The 21,788-nt window shown below is 41.5% G+C and overlaps 1 protein-coding gene across 2 annotated transcripts in view; it reads left to right on the forward strand.

The window, feature by feature from the left end:
• Positions 1-21,788, forward strand: part of LOC116979066 (multidrug resistance-associated protein 5-like) — a 106,521-nt gene that overhangs the window by 17,798 nt on the left and 66,935 nt on the right. For both annotated transcript variants that reach the window (XM_033030507.1, XM_033030508.1), the window contains exons 4-10: positions 99-254; positions 11,568-11,715; positions 11,978-12,211; positions 16,308-16,481; positions 18,482-18,629; positions 19,324-19,472; positions 21,087-21,194. In XM_033030507.1, coding sequence (XP_032886398.1) covers positions 99-254; positions 11,568-11,715; positions 11,978-12,211; positions 16,308-16,481; positions 18,482-18,629; positions 19,324-19,472; positions 21,087-21,194 — 1,117 coding nt within the window. The remainder of the gene's footprint in view (positions 1-98; positions 255-11,567; positions 11,716-11,977; positions 12,212-16,307; positions 16,482-18,481; positions 18,630-19,323; positions 19,473-21,086; positions 21,195-21,788) is intronic.

Raw genomic sequence — 21,788 nt, forward strand, 5'->3', positions numbered from 1 at the left:
TTTATTTATCTACTGTGGCTTATATACATAAATACTAGTATTGTCAAATTAAGAAATTTACAGATGATGTCTGCTTAAACGTTGCATTTTTCTTTCAGGCACAAGCACCCAATTGATAATTCAGGCCTCTTCTCTTTTATGACCCTGAATTGGCTTTCTCCACTAGCATGGAAGGCCTACAAATATTCTCGTCTAGAAATGACTGACCTTTGGAATTTATCCTACAATGAGTCCTCTGAAGCGAATTCTCGACGGTATGAGTAATTGGAATTGTTCTGTTGTTGCATTTTATCTTGCAATTTCATTAACTCCAGATAGAGGTGATCGGAGAACCAGGAACTATCATGATGTTAGTATAAATTTTTCAAAGCTGACTTTTGTATTCACAATAACATTTTCTGGAGGTCATAGCTTTCTATTACAGTGCAGTGTGTGATACTGTTCACACTATAATGGAAGAAGACACTGTGAGATGAAATTTCGCTCTGGTAAACCATTAAACCGAGTTCAATAAGTTTGCTGATTATAGTGTAACTGGCAATAGAATGACCAGGATCTTTCAGGGAAAAAAAAACATCCTCCTTGGCCATTCTGGATTTTATATGCAGTTTCTCAAATTAGCTTTGATTATTAATATCCTTGAAACAATGCGAGCTAAACACCAGTCTCATTCCATGACATTGAATATAATACTTTGAACCAGAGTTATTTCTTAACCCTTTTGCTCCTACATACCAATTTGTACATTGAGCAGGAATACCCAAGATAAGATTTTTGTGATTCTATTATTACTTCTTGCGGTGTCAGGGTTGGGAAGCAGCAGAATTAACATTCAGATCAATGACCTTTCAACAGGCTGAAATGTGAATTGACACCACAAAGTGCAGGAATGGAGTTAGGAAGGAAGGGAAAGAAAATAATTCTGATTAAAGATTATTCACACGAAATGATAATTCTGACTTTCTCAGCACAGTTGCTCGCTGATCTGATCAACATTTTGTGTTTATTGCCAATGTCCAAGATCCAGAGAATTTTGCTTTAGCGGTCAACAATTTTTCCTTGTTTTTCCCCCCAACAATTCTCTTGTTTTCTGTGCTCCATCAACAGCCAATCTGATATTAAAGCTGGATTTACAAATTGACATGATCTTTTTGCATTGCATTGCATGGCACAGATTTTTTGCCAATTTGATGTAGAAAAGTAGACTTTGGCATTCCAATAAATATATCCAGCAGTCAAATAGATTTTTAACCCTTTCTCCATTGATCATCATTTCTGAAACATTTGGGATTTATTGCCCTGTTTAAGACAAGGAGGAGTTGATGCCCACGCTTGGTCCACCAACAGTCTTGTATCATTTAATTCAGGTCAAATTTATGTTTACTTCACCAAATCTCAGATAGTCATAAATCACTGAATGAACTATGCATCACTGAATCAAAGTTGAAATTAGAAAACAAGGAATTATTCAGCAACTGTTTATTCGGTGGGTGGCGCGACTCTCGTCAGCAGCGGCCTCTGCAGTCCGTCTGTGTTTTATTATTTTTTGTCTTGTTTTTATGTAGTTTTTGTTATTTGTTTTGGTGGGGTATGTGTGTGGGGGGGTGGGGGGGAGGGGGTAACTTTAAAATCTTTCCTCTGCACGGGAGACCCGACCTTTTCTTTGTCGGGTCTCCGTTGTCGTTGGGGCTGCAACGTGGAGCGGCCTCCAACAGGAACGACCTAGGGTTCCAGCTGCGGAGCTGCCGACTACTCACCGTCACGGGGCTGGCCGAGTCTGGAGCTGGTGGAGCTGTGGTGGATCGCTGCTGCCACCCGACCTCCGGAGTTTCGGAGGCTGCAACTGCGGGTTTGGCGGACGGCGGCGCCGGGAGCCCACGGGTCCCTGTTGGGTGACCGCTTTTCGGGGCTTCTGCAACAGCGACTTCTCCCGCCGGAGTTGCGGGGTTGAAGAGCACCTGAGCGGGGCCTTACACCATCGCCCCGCGCGGCTTGGAATGGCCGCGGGACTTTGCGAGCGCACGCCGGGGGCTCTAACACCAAGACCCGGTGCGCGACCTTGCATCACCCGGCGTGGCTTTAATGGCCGCGGGACAATCGCCATCGCCAGCCGGGGGCTTTGACTTTGACTCTGACTGACATCGGGGGGGAGAGTGCAGTGGAGAGAGAAGTTTTTTTTGCCTTCCATCACAACGATGTGATGGATGTTTGTGTAAACTGTGTTGTGTCTCGGGTCTTTTTGTTTTGTAATGTATGGCTGCAGAAACGACATTTCGTTTGGACCTCAAGGGGTCCAAATGACAATAAATTGAATTGTATTGTATTGTATTGTATTAACCACAAAAATCACAATTATCCTTAACATATGATCATACAAAAAAATCATATGTAAAAATAATTGTAATGGAGTTCATCGAGTATTGACTTAGAGTCATAGAGTGATACAGTGTGGAAACAGGCCTTTCGGCCCAACTCGCCGACACCGGCCAACAATGTCCCAGCTACACTAGTCCTACTTGCCTGCGCTTGGTCCATATCCCTCCAAACCTGTCCTATCCATGTATCTGTCTAATTGTTTCTTAAACGATGGGATAGTCCCAACCTCAACTACCTCCTCTGGCAACTTGTTCCATACACCCACCACCCTTTGTGTGAAAAAGTTACCCCTCGGATTCCTATTAAATCTTTTCCCCTTCACCTTGAACCTATGCCATCTGGTCCTCGATTCCCTTACTCCGGGCAAAAGACTCTGTGCATCTACCCAATCTATTAATCTCATGATTTTGTATACCTCTATCAGATCTCCCCTCATCCTCCTGCGCTCCTTGGAATAGAGACCCAGCCTCCTCAACCTCTCCCTATGGCTCACACCCACTGCAATACGAGCAACTTGGGTATTGTCCATCACCCATTTTTTCTGATGTGAGGAGGCTGCTAAGAGTCAACCGTGTTGATAGATCTGCAGTTGTGAACGGGCCAGATTGGATATGGATAGCAGATTTCCGTCGTGGAGAACATTAATGAACCGGATGTTTATTATGACAAAAACATCTGGTTTGTTACCGAGTAGTTTCATGAACGCCATTCCTGAGACTTGCTCAAGTTAAAGATTGAATTAATTATTTGAATTTAAATACCTCAGCTGCTGCAGTAGGATTCATACTTACGGCTCGGGCTCAATGCTCTATAACTTTTGTTGTTATTCCAGTAATATCATTCAATGTATTTCTGTAATTTAGCACAAAGTAATAGAGATTGATGTCAGTGAATTGTGTAAATTGACGATTATTCTTGGAGTAAACCCCTTAGACAGCTGACAAGTTAAGGGATAGCCTGTCTGTTGAATAAGTTACTGTAGATACTCTGAGCTTGTGGTTATCAATATTTCAAGAACATGTAAGGTTTTGTCCTTATAATTAGCGTGGCTCAGTTAACCTTCTTCCTCCCCTGGGAGGATTATCTGTTTAAGCCTGATTTTTCATTGTGGTTTAATCCACTTCACAAATAAATTGTATTTGAGCTGGCTGGCTTTCTTTAAAACACTTAGCTTAAACAATTAAGTAACAGTCATTTCTTCCTGCAAATGACCTTTGATAATTTACTTTCTGTTCTAAATGTATGTTGTACTTGGAGAAGAATCCTCTTGCATCTGCTAGACAAATATTATGACAAAGGACAGAAAATTTATTAAATGAGAAGTTGCATCTCAGAAAGACACAAAGGACAGAGCATGACAAGAATTGTGCCAAATATTCACATACAGAATAAATTCAAACTGAAGCCGCTTTCCATTCTGTTCACCAAAATAGATGACAAAAATAACCCACCTCTCCTGCCAATAACCTCTAATGATCACATATAGCTTCTATAAAAGGTTAGGGTTGATGAAGCATTGATATCAAGCTTTTATATTATCCTCTAATATTTTTTTTCGTGAGATTGTCCAGGGATGGGCACACATTACTAGAATGTTGAAGAAAACATTAGACTTTCATGAGCAATTAGTAAGTCTCCAGTCATTGGTTTATCTAGTTCAGGGGTGGGGAACCATTTCATGTTGGAATGCTGCATTGTTAGCTGTAATCTAATAAGGCCGCATCCAAGAAACCTCAATTAGATATACTTCAAAATGTACATTATTTTGTAAAAATCTAACTACTATGTACTAACTTCAAGAAAATGAAAAAGGTTTCTTCATTCTAAAGTTAACTAACCTTTTAATGACTTTGTTGTGACTGCATTTTGTGGGAAAGCATTTGAATATTTGGTTGCAACACGGAGGTACGCAGTTTCAGCTGATCTTCTAGATGGGTATCTGTCATTTGTGACCTTAAGGGCATCTTGATTTGGGTTAGGTAGGAGAATGTACACTCGCAGCAATAAGTGGTTGAAAAGCAAGAAAGCATTTTTCGTGCAGGGGAGGATTATTTTGGTGAATCTTCTTTTACTCATTGGTATTTTAAATACGTTCATTTTAAGATTAAAATAAAAATAATAAAAGACAAACAAAAACATATTAATAAAAATAAAAGGATTTGTTCTACAAAATTTGGATTCATTCAAAAGGCGGCACTTAATGTCCTAGAAGGCCGCAGAAGCCCCACCCCTGACCTAGTTCCTCTTTGTGCCCTTCGACCACCACAGTAGCGACTTCTAACCCTCATAGCAAACTCACAATCCTTGTCTGAACTGAGACTCCCCATTCTCTGTGATATATGAGACTTATTTAATATTGGATATGTGTTCTTTTAAAGGATTCCAGCTTTCCCCTCTATAATTGGACTGAACTAGTTTCCTTGTGCAGCAGTAGGCATGTGGTGTCTCTGTGCTGCCTCTGCAAGTTCCTTTGTTTTATAAAGGTTTTGTAAATTTGACTCAGCTACTTTGCATTATGTAAGGTAGAAATATTGAGATCTGAGCATGATCTCCAAATCACTGCTGATCACTGATCACATTCACTTTCAGCCTTACACTTGTAAAGATATAACATCAACATCAAAACCACCCACGGCCAACAAACAGGACCTTCCCAAATCATTGATTCCTGGATCTAGCCAATCATAGGATACTACCCACCCACATGCCTCCCAAAACTCCCAACACTGTCTATAGCTAACCTTGATAGGCACAAAATGCTGGAATAACTCATCGGGACAGACAGCATCTCTGGAGAGAAGGAATGGGTGACGTTTCAGGTCGAGACCCTTCTTCAGACCGTCTATCTTCGGTTTAAACCAGCATCTGGTGTTCCTCCCTCCATATTATAGCTCAGCTTGACCTTGACCTCCGCCTTCCAATCCACAATTGTCTAACCCACTCGCTGGGCCACATACTGCTAAGCTGTCCGTAACCTGGCATTATCTGACTTATCGTTGCATATTTCAAACTGATGCAGGAGGTGAACTAAAGGCCTTGTGTTGCCTCATACAAGACTGATTCAGTACTGGTCTCGGATTCTATTGACTTTGACAGTGAGGGGACCAATGCACAGTGTTCATTTAATATCTCTGCCGGCACTGATGAATTTCTAGGCCAATGTTTCTGCCTTCACAATCATATTTGGCTCATGTCGCCTCACCATTCCATTTATAACATAATAGGGCTGGAGAATGTATACAAAGTTTATAAGGACAATATCAAGGTAGATTAAGGCTTTTCAATTATTGGTGTTTAGTTTCATTGGACATCTGGTCTGTGTTCCATGTTAATTTTAGCAACATATGATTAGCTATTTGAAACATGAAGTGGATTATTTCCCAACACAATCAGTTGTTTATATGAGGCAGCCAAGTAGCCAGGGGCGGAAAACCCAGGGGGGCCAGGCTCCCCCCCATGTTTTGAGATGTGGGGGACATCCCCCCAAAGTTTTTGTAATCTGGATTTTAAAACCCAGTGAAATCTCTGCTTTCCGCGAGGCTGTGGGGGTGGGACTGATGATCGAGGCAATGGGGGCGGGACATGATCATTCAGCGCGATGATTGGAGGAGGGAGGAGTGGGGGAGGGGGGGTGGGACTGAGGATAGAGTGCGGTGATTGGAGGAGGGAGACTTGGCACAGACCTGTGCCTCATCCACAGCCAGGATCGATCCCGGCCGGGTCTCCGGCGCTGTCCTGAGTGCCCCCCCCCCCCCCACACGGGTGGCCAGAGAGGCAGCAAAGACCTTCCACTATAGGATCTTTGGTCGGGAGTCAGGCCCACAGTCAGCGCAGAGAAGCAGCGCTAAACCCAGCTCAACTCTGCCTGTCCTGCCAGGTGAGCCTACAGCCCTTCCTGAACTTGCGGGAAATATGACCAGCACGGAGAAGCAGCGCTGGTGTCCCGTCAGTCCAGACAGGGCTGTAGTTAACCCGGTGAGACGGGCAGAGTTGAGCTGCAATTAGCGCTGGATTGAGCCTCCGAAGCCTCGCGCGTGTGTGTGTGTGTGAGTGTGCGCAGGCGCGCGTGGCCCCCGGTCCCCTCCAAATTGTGTCCCCCGGTCCCCTCCATGTTTTGATAGCGAGTTCCGCTCTTGCATGTAGCTACACGTTCTTAAAATCAGGTTAGGACGTTTAATGGGATTTTCGTTGCTACTGCATGACTAGACTCAGCAGTTACTAAACTATGCCTGGACCAAGTTGCAATGCAAAAATAGAAAATGTCAGAAGTAATTAGCAAGTCAATCAACATCTCTGAAGAAAGAAGCAGAGTCAATATTTTACATTACACAAAAATAATTGATGTATATTTTCCCAGCATAGATTACTGCCCTGACTAATAACTGTTACCACATATAATTCTTTGATCTTGTAAAAAACGTACATGATAATTGTTTTCGTGGATCAGGACCACAAATCTTGAGACAGGTAATGATCAAACCTTTGCTGGAGAGATCAGACTCTCTTGTATTGAAAGGGGAAGGAAGGAATCATTGGATTGCTAAATGCTTTCCAAGGTTTTTGGCCACAAAGGAAATTGTGATATCAGATCGATCGAACATGTCCATAGCATCAGGCAATCTGATGAGAATGTTCCCGAGAACATAAACAGGTTCATGCAGCACGTGAACACATCGGATATTTGGTTGTGGTTAACATAATAGATTGGTGCAACATCCCAGCATTCTGAGGAACTGTTCGAAACATCTTTCTGAACTCAAGTTACATTACTCACTATTAGAGGGAATTGGGACCTTTTTTCACATTTTGATTGTCAGACAAAGACCATTAGAGTATTTTAATTAATTATGTTCCATTTCACTTACTGAGTTAATTAGAAGGGAAGCAACCTATTCATTCAGTTCAGGCCTCATTGTGATTCAGTCTGCCTTCAATGTAAGTGAGGTATGTTGATAAATGATATGCCCCAAACAAATATACTGCTTCTGAATTCTGCTTTTGTGCAGTATGAACCAATTCTCATGGGAATTCTCATAAGATGCTCACCAAACCAAAATAATTACTTGTGGCATATCAAATAAACAGGATTGTTGACACTTACAGACCATAATAAAGATTCTGGCAGCATGGGGAAGGGGAATCTTTTTGATGTTTTTTGGCTGGGTTGGTTAGCTGCAGATCACATGGGCAATCTGCTAAGTAAGAAAGTATTTAGGGCCCAAAGTGCTGGCTACCTGCTCAGCTAAGAACAAATGCCAAAACATACATTATGGATTCGCATCCATAATGGAAATATTGAACTGAGACAATTTTTTTTTTCAGATTCAGAGAACGAGCTAACCAGAAAATTAGAATGTTTAGATTACTAATGAGTATTGGAGAAGGTATTAGAGATCAGTTTACAATGAACAAAACATGTTTTGATCAGTAAATGCATCAAGCAGCAGAGACAACTAATCTTAAATTTTGAGCAGAAGGATAAAGGAAGAACTTCTTTAATCCAAGAATAATTATCAGTAGTTCATTGCCTGTTAAGAGTGAAGGAAACAGAATGAATTAGTTTATTTAGTAGTGAATTAGATAATACTTGAGAGCAAATTATGAATCAGATACTTTGAAATGGTGCATTCGTACATAAATATATATACCTCCACAAGGTATACTCCAGGGGAAATAGTCCCAGCCGACCCAGCCTCTCTATATAACTCAACCCTCAAGTTATGGTGGCATCCTAGTGGATATTTTCTGTACCCTTTCCAGCTTGATGGACATCCGGTGGCACTGTTACTAGCTGCCTCCGCCCACAGTGTGGTTGTCTTTTGTTTTCTTGTTATGTTTAAAGTGTGTTTTTTTGGGGGGAGGGGGGGTTTTCTTCTTTTTTCCCCCCAGTATTTTATGTGGGGGAAACGGGTAGGGTAAGGGGGAACCATCCTTCAGTCACTTCCTGACGAGGATGCAACTGTTATCTGAGTCGCGCCTCGCCCCCACCCCCAACCCCCCCCCTCGCGGCCTACTAACTGGATTGGCGCTGCCTTTCCTGCCGGACTGGACCAGAGCTTCAGCAGCGGTGGCGAGGCACTGGAAACATCGCGGAACGGGCGAGTCCTTACCTGGGATCGCCGCTTGGAGCTCCGGAGCTGTTGGGCCGCTGCTCCAACATCGCGGAGCTGTGGGTGCAGAGCTCCCAACGCGGGCGGTGCTGACTTTAACATTGCGGAGTCCTGGGACCCTTTGCCGGGGGTCAACTCCGCCCAGCGCGGCCTGTGGACATCGGGAGCCGCGGACTCCGGTGGAAGGTGGCAGATTCTGAGGTCCAGGCCGCTGAGGATGTTCTCCCTTTCGACGTCGGGGTTCCATCGTTCCCGGCGAGAGGGCCTGAACATCGGGCTGCCCGTAGCGGTGACTACGGGGTGCTCGGGAGGCCCCGATCACGGCTGAACATTGGGGAATATCGGTGATGAGGTTGACTGGACTTTGGTTCCTTCCCTCATAGTGGGGAACTTTGGTGCCGCTGTGGGGATGTTTGTGTTGTGGACTACAGTGTTCTGTGTTTTGTGTTTTTTTAATTATTTGTATGACTGAGGGGAAAATAATTTTGTTGTCCCTTAATTGAAGACAATGACAATAAATTAAATCAAATCAAATCAAATTCTTCCTATAGCAGTGCATCCAGAAATACACACAACGCTCCAAATGTCATTTCACCAATGTCATGTTATTGAATGAACAAATGCTTCTTTCATCCTCAGCTTCGGAACTCTCAGTCTCCAGTCCATGAGGCATAGTATTAACAGTAGAGATAACCTTTCTTTTGATCCGCTGCCACATTCCTGTTCATCTTCCTTTTCCTGTCTTCCTTCTGCTGCTGCTGTTTCTGCATCTGTTACAGTCAGCAGGCAAATGCTCTATGTTTGAAATGTCCAGGTCGTGCACCATATCTCAAATAAATGACAATCATGAGCCCATTTGTTCTCCGACATTGGAATCTCCTCTTGAGAACTGCAACAGCAGTCTGTAGCAGGCTCCAGTGTCTCCATGGCTTTGCATGTACCTGGGGTCTGAATAGGGGCAAGAAACCATGAAGGATGAGTCCTGATCTTGATCTTGATGTTCCAGCAGCTGACGTACAGTAGGCACTATGATTTACGTGAGGATGATGGTACTCATGCAAGCTTCCTTGGTGCATTGACCACATGCATGTTCATATAATCACAGGGGTTATACACTTAGCGATAGCCTTTGAAATTCCTATCTAGCCCCCAGTTAATCTCAGGAACCTTTTGTTCTGCATGAGTACATGACTGAACATCTGGGGAATTCATAATGCTGGCAAATCCAAATGTCTGCTGGTTTCACCAAAGGGAGAAAGAGATGAGGTCTTCTTTCCTGGAGTGGTGGGCATCACTGGTGACCTTAATGTGATAGCATGTTGCAAACTGAGAAGTGTGGCATAGATTTGTTACTGAGTTCTAGCATGAACTGCATGCTAAAACATTTGAAGGGACATTGTTCCCTGCTTATCTAGGCAGAGCACTGCAGACAAGAGTGCTTCCTTAGTGTCACAGTTACACAGCAAAACTTGCATTAAGAGTCTTCTGTCCCGAAAAACAACCAAGCTCCGCAGTTCCTGATTCTTCAGTAAAGTCACAACTGATCGATTGTTCCTTTAATTCATGCAAGTGCATATAGTTGACCTTCCAGAGATTACTTTTGAATTGTTTTGCATATATTCTAGTTTATTCAGTCAGGTTTCACACACTATACAACTGACCTTATGTAGGAAGGAAGTGCAAATGCAGGTTTAAACCAAAGATAGACACAAAAAGCTGGAGTATCTCAACGGGTCAGACCGCATCGCTGGAGAAAAGGGAATAGGTGACGTTTCGGACCGGGACCCTTCTTCAGACTAAGAGTAGGGGAAAGGGAAAAAAGAGATATAGACTGTGATATAGAGAGATATAGAACAAATGAATGAAAGATTTGCAAAAAAGTAACGATGATAAAGGAAACAGCTGTGGCCAAGGTGGAAACAAGTTTAGATAATGAAACTCAACAAGATAACTTTGAAGCTGGTATGACTTGGGTGGTGGAGGGATGTAGAGAGGAGGGGATACAAGGGTTATTTGAAGCTAGAGACATTTAAAAATTATAACACGGATGTAAGCTGCTCAAGCAAAATATGAGATGCAACAGAAAAATTAATTTATTCCACATTTTTATCGGAATTTTATGTTGAACAAAATGAAGAATGCTGGTAGTTCGACTCCAAACTAATTTGATATGAAATGCCGAATATTTTGGGAAACTTTCCCACTCAATTTTTCTTGCATTATTAAAATCTGCAAGACTTGGATTTTATGACAAAAATTCTATTGGATACTTTGTCTCCTGTGCCCAAATTGCTGATGCTCCATGGTGGTGTTAGAAACATAGAAAATAGCTGCAGGAATAGGCCATTCGGCCCATCGAGCTAGCACTGCCATTCAATATGACCATGGCTGATCATCCAAAATCAGTACCCCGTTCCTGCTTTTTCCCCATATACCCTTGATTCCTTTAGCCCGAAGAGCTAAATCTAACTCTCTTGAAAATATCCAGTGAATCGGCCTACACTGCCTTCTGTGGCAGAGAATTCCACAGATTCGCAACTCTGGGTGAAAAAAAAATCTTCATCTCAGTCCTAAATGGCGTACCCCTTATTAAACTGTGTTCTTTATGTAACATTGTTCACCATCAGCACAAACAGGTTATTACTTTTCTTAGAAACAGGACTTACCTGCAAGTTGATTTTGATGGATCCAAGAAGAGTCCATAACTCAGTGCATATGTCAATGGCCAGTGCAGGTGGCCTGGCAATGACTATTACTTCTAAACCGAGCTGTATATCTTATATGGACTGCAATCCAATTGGAGTATTTCAGGTGCCATCCAGGTAACATGTACACAAGGGGCCTCAGAATAATCTTACAAAAAATTCTTGGAGTTATTGGATCACTACCATTAATTATCAAAGGCATTTTGTATATTACTTTTAAAGTGTTTTGTTTTCCAAAAGCACCTACACCAATTGATAAAGCCACAGTATTGGTTTAAAATATCCTGCTCTACGCTGTTAACGTACATCCTATTAAAATAAATATTGGTTTGTTCTATTTCCAGTTTGTAATTGTTTATTTCTGTAAATAATGCAGCTTTGAGAAACTATGGCAGGATGAACTAAAGCAACATGGACGAGAGAAGGCCTCTCTGGGGCGAGTAGCTTGCCGGTTTTGTCAAACAAGGGCTTTCATCTCTGTTGGCTGCCTGATGATTACAATGATTGCCAGCTTTGTTGGACCAGTGAGTAATAATTCCATTCATAAACTCTCTTATTGAGTTATACTGTGTGATTTATTTGCATAAATTGCAGCAAAGCAGAATTCAGTTTTGGACACAAAGACAACATACCATATTCAGCCACTAGAGAGAAAATGTTTTGAAAATAGCCACATTATTAATTGAAGAATAACTGTAAGCTCAACCATTCCATGTAATCTTTTCACTGAGGTTTTGCCATGAATTAGAGTCGAATAATATTCAACATTTGTTTTTTTTCCAACAGGCCGTTGTCATTAGGAGATTGCTAGAATATGCGCAGGCTCCAGAGTCAAACCTTCAATATGGCCTGCTGTTGGTTTTGGGCATTTTCATGGCTGAGTTAGTGCGTTCATGGTCATTTGCACTGACCTGGGCTTTAAACTATCGCACTGGAACTCGGCTCCGGGGTGCGTTACTTACCCTGGCTTTTGAAAAAATTCTGAAGCTACGAAATACGAAAGATGTCACAATTGGAGAAGTAAGTATTTTTCTGTTGTGCAGTACTTGAAAAATATGCTTACCTCTTTAATTAAATATATCTATTTTAATATTATGAAATAAAAATCAGGTTTGGAATTAAATATTCCAATGTACTTCTTTTTGTTGAATAGATGGGCAAAGGAAACATTTTAAAGATTGTCATGAAGGCGATAGATTTTGGTATGGAAAATCAAGAGCAGAATAATTTTAAGTATAGCAAACTAACAACAAGAGAGAAAATCGTTAGTTTTAGGTAGGTGGTCAAAATAGGGCATCATAGGCAGTAAATGGAACATATATTATTATATATATAATATTATAGACATATTATTATAGACATATATAATATCATTATCATAATATAATTATCATGATATTATGATAAAGAAAACAGGCCATTGTTAGCTGTTTATAGGGTGAAAACGAGAAGCTAGTGCGACTTGGGTGGGGGAAGGAAGGCTGGGGCTACCTGAAGTGTGAAATCAATATTCATTCCACTGAGCTGTAATCTGCCCAAGCAAAATGTGAGATGCTGTTCCTCCAATTTTCATTTAGTCTCACTCTGACAATAGAGGAGAACTAGGACAAAAAGGTCTATGGAGGAATGGGAAGCAGAATTAAGTTTGAAAATGGCAGTACAGACAGAAAGAGTAATTTTAAATGCATATACTATCTTGAGCTTCATAAATAGAGGCACAGAATAAACGATTAATTGGTCCAACTTCTGCTGCCAAACCGAGAATGATGTATAAGCCTTTGAGAGGATACAGAAGAGATTCCAGGGATGAAGGACTTCAGTTATAAGTTCATGTTCATAAATGAAATGAGCAGAATTAGGCCATTTGGACCATCAAGTCTACTCTGCCATTCAATCATGGCTGATCTACCTTTCCCTCCGAACCACATTCTCCTGCCTTCTCCCATAACCTCTGAAACTCATACTAATCAAGAATCTCTGCCTTAAATATATCCACTGACATCTGGCAAAGAATTTCACAATGAATTCCACAGATTCACCACCCTCCGACTAAATTAATTCCTCCTCATCTCCTTCCAAAAAGAACGTCCTTTAATTCTGAGACTATGACCTCTAATCCTAGACTCTCCCACTAGTGGAAACATCCTCTCCCCATCCACTCTATCCAAGCCTTTCACTGTCTGTCCGTTTCAATGAGGTCCCCCTTCATTCTTCTAAACTTCAGCGAGTACAGGCCCAGTGCCATCAAATGTTCATCATATGTCAACCTACTCATTCCTGGGATCATTCTTATAAAACCTCTTCTGGATCCTCTCCAGAGCCAGCACATCCTTCCTCAGATATGGTGCCCAAAATTGCTCACAATATTCCAAATGTGGCCTGATCAGCACATAGAGCCTCAGTATTACATTCCTTATGTGGATAGTTAGAGAAGCTGCGGTTGTTCTCCTCAAGAGTTTGCAAGAAGATATGATAGATATTTTAAAATAATGAGTGGATTTGACAGTGTAGATAAAATGTTCCCTTTGGGACAGGGCTCAAATAAAATGCAAATGGAAATCAATGACATATGGCAAGTAATATAAAATGTATTATTTTCCTTCTTATGTCCGGCATATATGCACATGCACACACATACAACACACAATCTGTTTGGAGTTTTAGCCTGAATCCTTGGAGACCAACAATTTACAGATCCTTCCTATCCACTAGTAAATGGAATAGAAATTGATTTGCAAAAGAACCAAATGATGTGAGAATTTATTTTGCGCACACACACATTCTGGAATGGACTATCAGCATTTATTTGTCGATAGGCAGATGGTTGAATAAATTCCAGAGAAGAAAAGACATAAGGTGTAAGATAAGGACAGAGGAGGTGTGAATTGCGAAGCTAGAGGAAGGAATATCGGTGGAAGGGGAGGGGGAAAGGGGAGAAATGGGTATGAATCTGGGTAGGGGGTTGGGGGGTTTGAGGATTATTTGTAGGTTACCAAAAATTGGAGAATTCAATGTTCATAACTGTTACGACTCCCGAATGCAGGTACTTCAGAGCCGCGTAACATAATTCAAAAACCAGGTTCAAGTTCAAAAATAGTTTAAATTATTCAATGGAACACAAAACCCAAACCTGATTCAAACAACCCAGTCAGGGATAGGGATGGACTAACAAACAATGAAACAGTGCTCCAGCCAGCCATGTAATGGGCCATCGAACTGGAGACTCTAAAACCTGCCTAAAGAGATATACCCTGAAACAAAATACCCGAAAACACTAAGGTCAGCCCTTATCCGTCCCAATTCAATATTTGTTAACAAGTAATGGTGAAAGTACACAAAGTTCTATGCCATGTGGCCAGGCCTTCCTCAGCTCACACCAGCAGGCTGCTCACAAGTCAGGGTCTACGAAGAAGAGAGAGAATCCTGGGAAACTCTGGTATTTAAGCTTCAGATGAGTCACCCGTCACCTGACACAGCTTGGCCAATCGGGTACAGGAGCCTTTAACCCCTTGATTCCAGACTCACAGCCACGAGGCCTGTACTCGGGAGAGAAACAGAGAAAGGTAAGTACATAGCATTCACCAGGGGGGGGAGCGCCTAACAATAACATTACGTTGTAAGCTACCCAGGTGGAATAAAGATGCTGTTTATGTGTGGCCTAACTCTGGCAATAGAGGAGGCCCAGAACAGAAAGGTCAGTATGGGAATGGGAGGAGGGGTTAATATGGCTTGCAACCGGGAGATCCAGCAGTTTGCATTTGGCGTCAATCTTTTTTGTTTTTTATCTTTTATCAAAATAAACTTTATTCAAGTAAAAAATATATACAATATATGAACTGTGCAAAGAATTCTTCCAACACACTCGGAGGCTACACATAGTGTTTAAACAAATCACACAATTTTACCCCTTGCGTGAAATCCTATCCCTTATTTGGAGGGACGTCTCCACCTCACCATCCCCCCCAATGTCCAGCAACGATGGACCCGAGACTGTTGCCCTCACCCACAGAGCCTTGGCGTTGGCTGCACCAAGATTCAGTGCGTTCCTCAGCACGTCCTCCTGCAGTCTGAAGTGGGCCAGATGCAACATTCCCTGGCGGACATCTTGCTCTGCTGGGAGGTCAACAAAGTTCGGGCAGACCAAAGGGTGTCTTTCACTGAGTTGATCACCTTCCAGTAGCACTTGATGTTCATTTCTGAAGCGTCTCTGGGAACAGTCTGTAAATCACAGAGTTCTCTGTTACGGAGCTGTTTAGAATAAACCGTGACAGGGACCCTTGCAAACCTCTCCAGACTCTTTGCAAATCCACACTCTGCGAAGAGGTGGGAAACGGTCTCCTCTCCATAGCAGTCGGCCCGAGGGCATGCACGTGGTCTCACTCTGGCACTGGAAGAGGCCCAGGACAAAATGGTCAGTATGGGTGGGAAGAGGAGTTCAAATGGTTACCAACCATGAGATCCAGTAGGTCTGGGCTGACCAAGCGCAAGTGTTCGGCAAAAGTGTCACCAAGTCTATATTTGATCTCACCATTGTACAGGAGGCCACATCGGGAACACTGAATGCGGTAGTTGAGGTTAGAGGTGCACATGATCATATGTCTCACCAGGATGGACAGCTGGGTCCATGGATGAATGTGAGGGAGGGGGTTGCATCTTCTATGCTTGCAGGGAAAAGTACCATGGGAGGGGTGGTTTGCGTGGGAAGGGATGAGTAAACCAAGGAGTCACAAAAGGAGTGGTCTTTGTGCAAGGTGGGTGTGGGAAGGGGATGGGAAGATGTGACTGGTGGTGGGATCACGTTGAAGGTGGCTGAAATGTCAGAGAATGATGTGTCAGATGCGTAGGCTGGTGAAGTGAAAGGTCAGGACCAGGGTTCTCAATCCTTGTTCCATCTAGAGGGATAGAGAGCAAGAGCAGAACTACGGGACTGATAGGAAGTGGGTTTGTGGGATCTATCCATGAGAGCAGGGGCGATACCGCATTTACTAAAGAAAACTAAAGACTTAGTGGGTTGACTGGCATCTTTTTCTGCTGTAACCATTCTGAATTTATTTGATTCAATATATTTTTATTTAGACATTACAGAATTTAATTTTAGCTTCTCATTCTCTTTTAGTTGGTGAACATCTGCTCAAATGACGGACAACGTCTCTTTGAAGCGGCCTCTGTGGGTTCCATGTTGACAGGAGGTCCTCTTGTTGCCATGCTAGGAATTATCTATACAGCTTTGTTTCTCGGCCCTACTGCTCTGCTGGGGTCTGCTGTTTTCATTTTTATCTATCCATTACTGGTAAGCACTGAATCCTTTCAAAACATAATTTGAATGACATCCAATGTCCCCACTCTTTGACTTGAAGGCGCTATTTGGCATTAAAGGCATGTTGACATTTCCAATTGTTTAGCAAAAATATTGAAACATTTTGGCTAAGAGACAGAGTAAATATGTGATACTGAAAACATGATGGGAATGACTTTTTCCTCCAAATTATGCACCATTATTTCAATAGAAAAGAACAATGTAAAGGGGAGGTCATTTAAGACTGAGGTGAGAAAAAGCATTTTCACCCAGAGAGTTGTGAATCTATGGAATTCCCTGCCACAGAGGGCAGTGGAGGCCAAGTCACTGGATGGATTTAAGAGAGAGTTAGATAGAGCTCTAGGGACTAGTGGAGTCAAGGGATATGGGGAGTAGGCAGGCACGGGTTATTGGTAGGGGACGATCAGCCATAATCACAATGAATGGCGGTGCTGGCTCGAAGGGCCGAATGGCCTCCTCCTGCACCGATTTTCTATGTCTCTATGTTTCTATGTAAATTTCATTTATGTTGTTTTTTCAAGTTTTGTTGATCTTCCTTCGAAATCGTCGTGGGGCAGCACAATGGCGCAGTGGTAGAGTTGCTGCCTTACAGCGCTAAATTCCAGGGTTGATCCTGACTAAGGTTACTGTCTGCACGGAGTTTGTACATTCTCCTTGTGACTGCATGGGTTTTCTCCAGGTGCTCGGGTTTCCTCCCGCAGTCCAAATGCGTGCAGGTTTGTAGGTTAATTGGCTTTGGTAAAAATTGTAAATTGCCCCTAGTGTGTAGGATAGTGCAGGTGTGCGGGGTGATCGCCGTTCGGCGTGGACTCAGTGGGCCGAAAGGCCTGTTTCCGGCGCTGTTTCTCTAAAGTGTAAAGTCTAAATGGGAGAGCATCCTTCCCTATTATCATATAATGATGTTGGATATATTTAATTATAGGTAATGAGATATACACCAGCAGACCTAATGCATGTAATTGATTCCTAAATCTGGGGCTCAATTTATTTGTTCCTATTTACTTGAATATTTCTTCCACTAATACAGAAACAGGTCAGTACATTTGTATTAGATGTCTGTTTGGTTTGAGAGCGCTCACTCTGTGGTCCATTGTTGCCTGTCACAAACTCCACAGATTAACTCTCAGCCTTAATAGGTTGAGATCTGGGTTGGGTCATGCACAAATGGGGGAGGAAATCAGAGGTAGGAGCTGCAGAGGTAATTTGGACAAAAGTGGAGAGGATCGGAAATAGAGGATGTTCAATGGGCTGAGATCAGTAGGTGGACTAGATGGGGTAAATGTTTGGCTGCTCGGGATTTTGGAGTGAGGGGGTCGTACAGGGGCTTTCTTTATCGGGAGTTATGTTCTTGTGTCATCAGTTTAGTCAGGTTGGAAAGTATGTTTTGCTTGACACGCCACTTTGTTGTCTCTATCACAATGTGAAAATTTTGGTACTCGAGGAATAATCAGTAATTGGAGGAAGTTAGCGGATGGATGGATTTGTAAATTGTTCGTCTGAGGATTCAGGCTAGAGCTCCAAGCAGAACGTGCATACATACGTGTGTGTCACACATAAGAAGAAAGGGAAATTATAAATATTATGTAGCTTGCAAAACTTCCAGTTCTGTATAAATCCTGATCACAAACATTAACTTGTATTTTCTTGTCTCAGATACAGGCAGACTTATTATTCATCAGCATTTTCTTTTTTTTGTTCATACTGAGTAGTTCACTTGTCAGATATTGTTTGAGGATTAATCTTTTCGCGACAGATGACATGGATCATTCTAAATTCATGATTACCTCTCTTATCCACCGCTGTTTTTGTTGCAACAATCTTGGCCAATGGCCAATGGTGTTAATGTAGCCTGTGAAGAGAACGTATGGTTGGAAAAAGATGCCCACAATGATTAATTGTATTTGAATTCATCATTTTTGCTCACTTCTCGATGTAACCTTGACAAGCAATGTTTCTTTCTCTTGTTTTCTTAGATGTTTATGTCCAGGTTGACAACTTATTTCAGGAAGCAATGTATTGCAGTCACAGACAGACGTGTGCGGCTGATGAATGAAATTCTAAACTGCATGAAGTTCATTAAGATGTACACCTGGGAAAAACTGTTTGCCGAGAAGGTTCGCTGTAAGTTTAATGTGATAATCAATAATCTTAGTGGGAAGGTTGCCTGTGGGAAGGTTGCCCAATTATTAATGGTTTCCAGGTGTCTTATATAAAGGCGTGGCATGCTAGACCATTGAACATTTCAATTATAACTTGGTGTTATTGTGGGACTGAATCACGTCCTTTTCAAACAACATAAATTAACCTGTTGGGTTTTATTTTACAACTTTCACTAATATCTTAATATTAGATTTTTTAATTTAATCCAAATTCTCATTATGTCAGCATGGGATTTTGGACTTCAGTTCCTGGGTTATAAATCACTGTCCGTGGAGGACTAAATTCCATAGATAGTCAGTATATTAACATATGTATGCAATGTATCGATACTGTAAAAAGATTTTTGATTCATGATATTCAGCTTTAACAGGTTTAATTTACAAATGTCTGGCTTAGCTGGCTATAATGCTGTATTTATTGGTATAATAGGCTTCATTGATTTAATAACTGACATATTGGCTCAGTTATTTGGTTCACTTATGCCTGGATTACCCCTCTGGCCTTTGTCAATTTGCACCTGCAATCCTTTCTCTGGCTTCACAATTTGTAATTATTCTATCCTTATCTCATTCCTTTTGTCTTTTCATCTCAGGCCTTTGTCCAAACATCTGCCTATCAATAATAATGCCATGATAATATTCATTTCTCCTTGCAGTGATCAGAAGCAGAGAGAGACACTTTTTGGAAAAAGCTGGTTATGTGCAGAGTATCACAGTTGGAGTTGCTCCAATTGTGGTTGTTGTATCCAGTAGCTGCACATTCACACTACACATGGCAATGGGATATGATTTAAATGCAGCTCAGGTAAACACAATCATAGTTCTATTAAACAGAAATACTGTAACATGAAAGCATTTCAGATGCATGGTTAAGGCTGATAGATTCATCATGGGATATGAGGGCTTGGCCTAAATGCTAATATATTGGTGAAGCATTGTGTTCTTGGAATAGAAGACCATGAGATGTCATGGGCACATGAATTGTATTGCATAACATAATGTTTATGTACCTAATATGATCAAATGTAATTGAAAAAAGTCATGTATTCTGCAGTCCGCTGAAAAATCGCCTAAGTGGGACAGGCCCATTATGCACATGCACAGCATCCTAGCAAATACCTGGATGCCACTACCATAATTTCCATGCACTACTGGTGTGGACCACTTACACAGAAGCAGCCTTTCATTGCACATGAAAGCCATATTTTGGAACTACATAAAGGAGGGCTGTTTGAACAATTTTTGGCCTTGGGGTTTGGCACTGGAAATTCACTTCAGCTGGGACTTTCTATGAAGAAATGCATAGCCCTGTTAGCAGTTCCCACTTGGGCTTCCCAATCTCCCCCTCATCTACTCCCTTCCCAAGCGCCAATCTGTTGGCCTTCCACAATTCAATCACATCCCTGAACCCCTCACATGAACAGCTGATCAAAACTTTCCCTATTTCTTCCAAAGACCAATTCTACCCTTAAGATCCCTGTCAAGTTTTCTTTTATTGTGAAATGAACAAAGGGAGGGTCTTTTTCTTGATTGATTATGCAAGATAGATTGGAGACGCAGGAGGAGCCTGGCCGGGATTCACCCCACAGAGCCCAGTCCCTCCACGCACTAGAGTCTCCCAACCCCTGCAGAGTAGTTATTAAGATGGCTGATCCGTGGGCGGTTGCTGCTCGACGCAAGTCGGGGCCTGATCAACCCCGGCTGGATCGCGTAGGCAAGGGTGTCTGATGTTGTGAGACCCGAAACACCCAATGACCTCAGGTCTAATCACTGAGGATGCGTCCCAGCGCATCTAGAAGATGTATATTTTTCACATCGCGAATTCTTGATTATAGAAAACATGCATTATATCATTTTGAAGCAGCATTAGTTTGCCATGCTCTGTTAATTTAATCTACCATTCCTCATGATAAAGAATTTAGCGTGTTCACTGAGAATCATCTAATATGTAATTGCTGCTACAATACTGCTCAAATTGTATTCAACATTGTAATTAATTTTAAACTGATATCACATATACAGTATAACATTGTGTTGTTCCACACTCATGTTATGAATGTTTCATGGAGGTTATTGCTTCGCTTGTTATTTCATTTTATGTTCACAAATGAAGCAATCCCTCTCTTCCAGATTACAGATCCACGTATCATTTTGAGTATTTACTGGTAGTACATTTTGAAGATTGTTTTTTAGGGCAAGTAAATGATTTATAAAAGATTTACCATGTTTATTTTGTGATTAAAAGTTATCATCAATTTGAATATTAAGTCTTTAACCTACATTAAATCTAATTGTTCAACTTAAATTTCTATCTAAAATATCAATAGGTTTTGCTTTTTTGGATACTGCATGATTATTCCACATTCCAGCATTTTCTATTTTCTTTGTCATTCTAATTTTGTTTTTTTTACATATATAGGCATTTACAGTTGTTGCAATCTTCAATGCAATGACCTTTGCCTTGAAAATTACACCCATATCTGTGAAAGCCCTGTCAGAGGCATCTGTTGCTGTGGGCAGATTTAAGGTATAATTTTTGAACTTCAATGAAATACTCATTTACCTTGCAAGTGTTGTAGTATATTTAAGATAGTACATTGATATTTATTGATAATGTTGATTATCCCTAAATCTATTAGTCACTAGTTAAGTTAACCTAAAAGACTGTTCAAGAGTCAAAAGGACCACACTCCTGCCTTTGTAGCATTATTTGGTAGGAAATGTATGCTTGCAGCAGGGACACATGAAGTTTGCTGTTACTTCTCAAAGAGATGCGTCCAACAGCATAGCACACCCACAGTATTGAACCAAAATGTCAGCCTTGTATTTATACTTAAATTGCTGGAATAAGATCTAATTGTGACTGAACGATTTGAGTGCTACCCACTGAGCCACAGCTGATACATCTCCAACTATAGTGCAAATGACAGATTAAAGATGTGATTGAGGATACCAAGCATGCCCCTTAAATATATCCTAGAACTCAATCTATAACGTTAATAAGTTGTTTTAATTCTCCAGATGTAGGTGTATTTATACTATGCCTTTTGAGAAAGGAGAATCTCCAACAAAATAATACAAAATGTGTTTAATTCATTTATTTTGCCGCAACTATTTATTC

This window comes from Amblyraja radiata, chromosome 12 (genome assembly GCF_010909765.2).
Source record: "Amblyraja radiata isolate CabotCenter1 chromosome 12, sAmbRad1.1.pri, whole genome shotgun sequence".
Classification (NCBI taxonomy): domain Eukaryota; kingdom Metazoa; phylum Chordata; class Chondrichthyes; order Rajiformes; family Rajidae; genus Amblyraja; species Amblyraja radiata.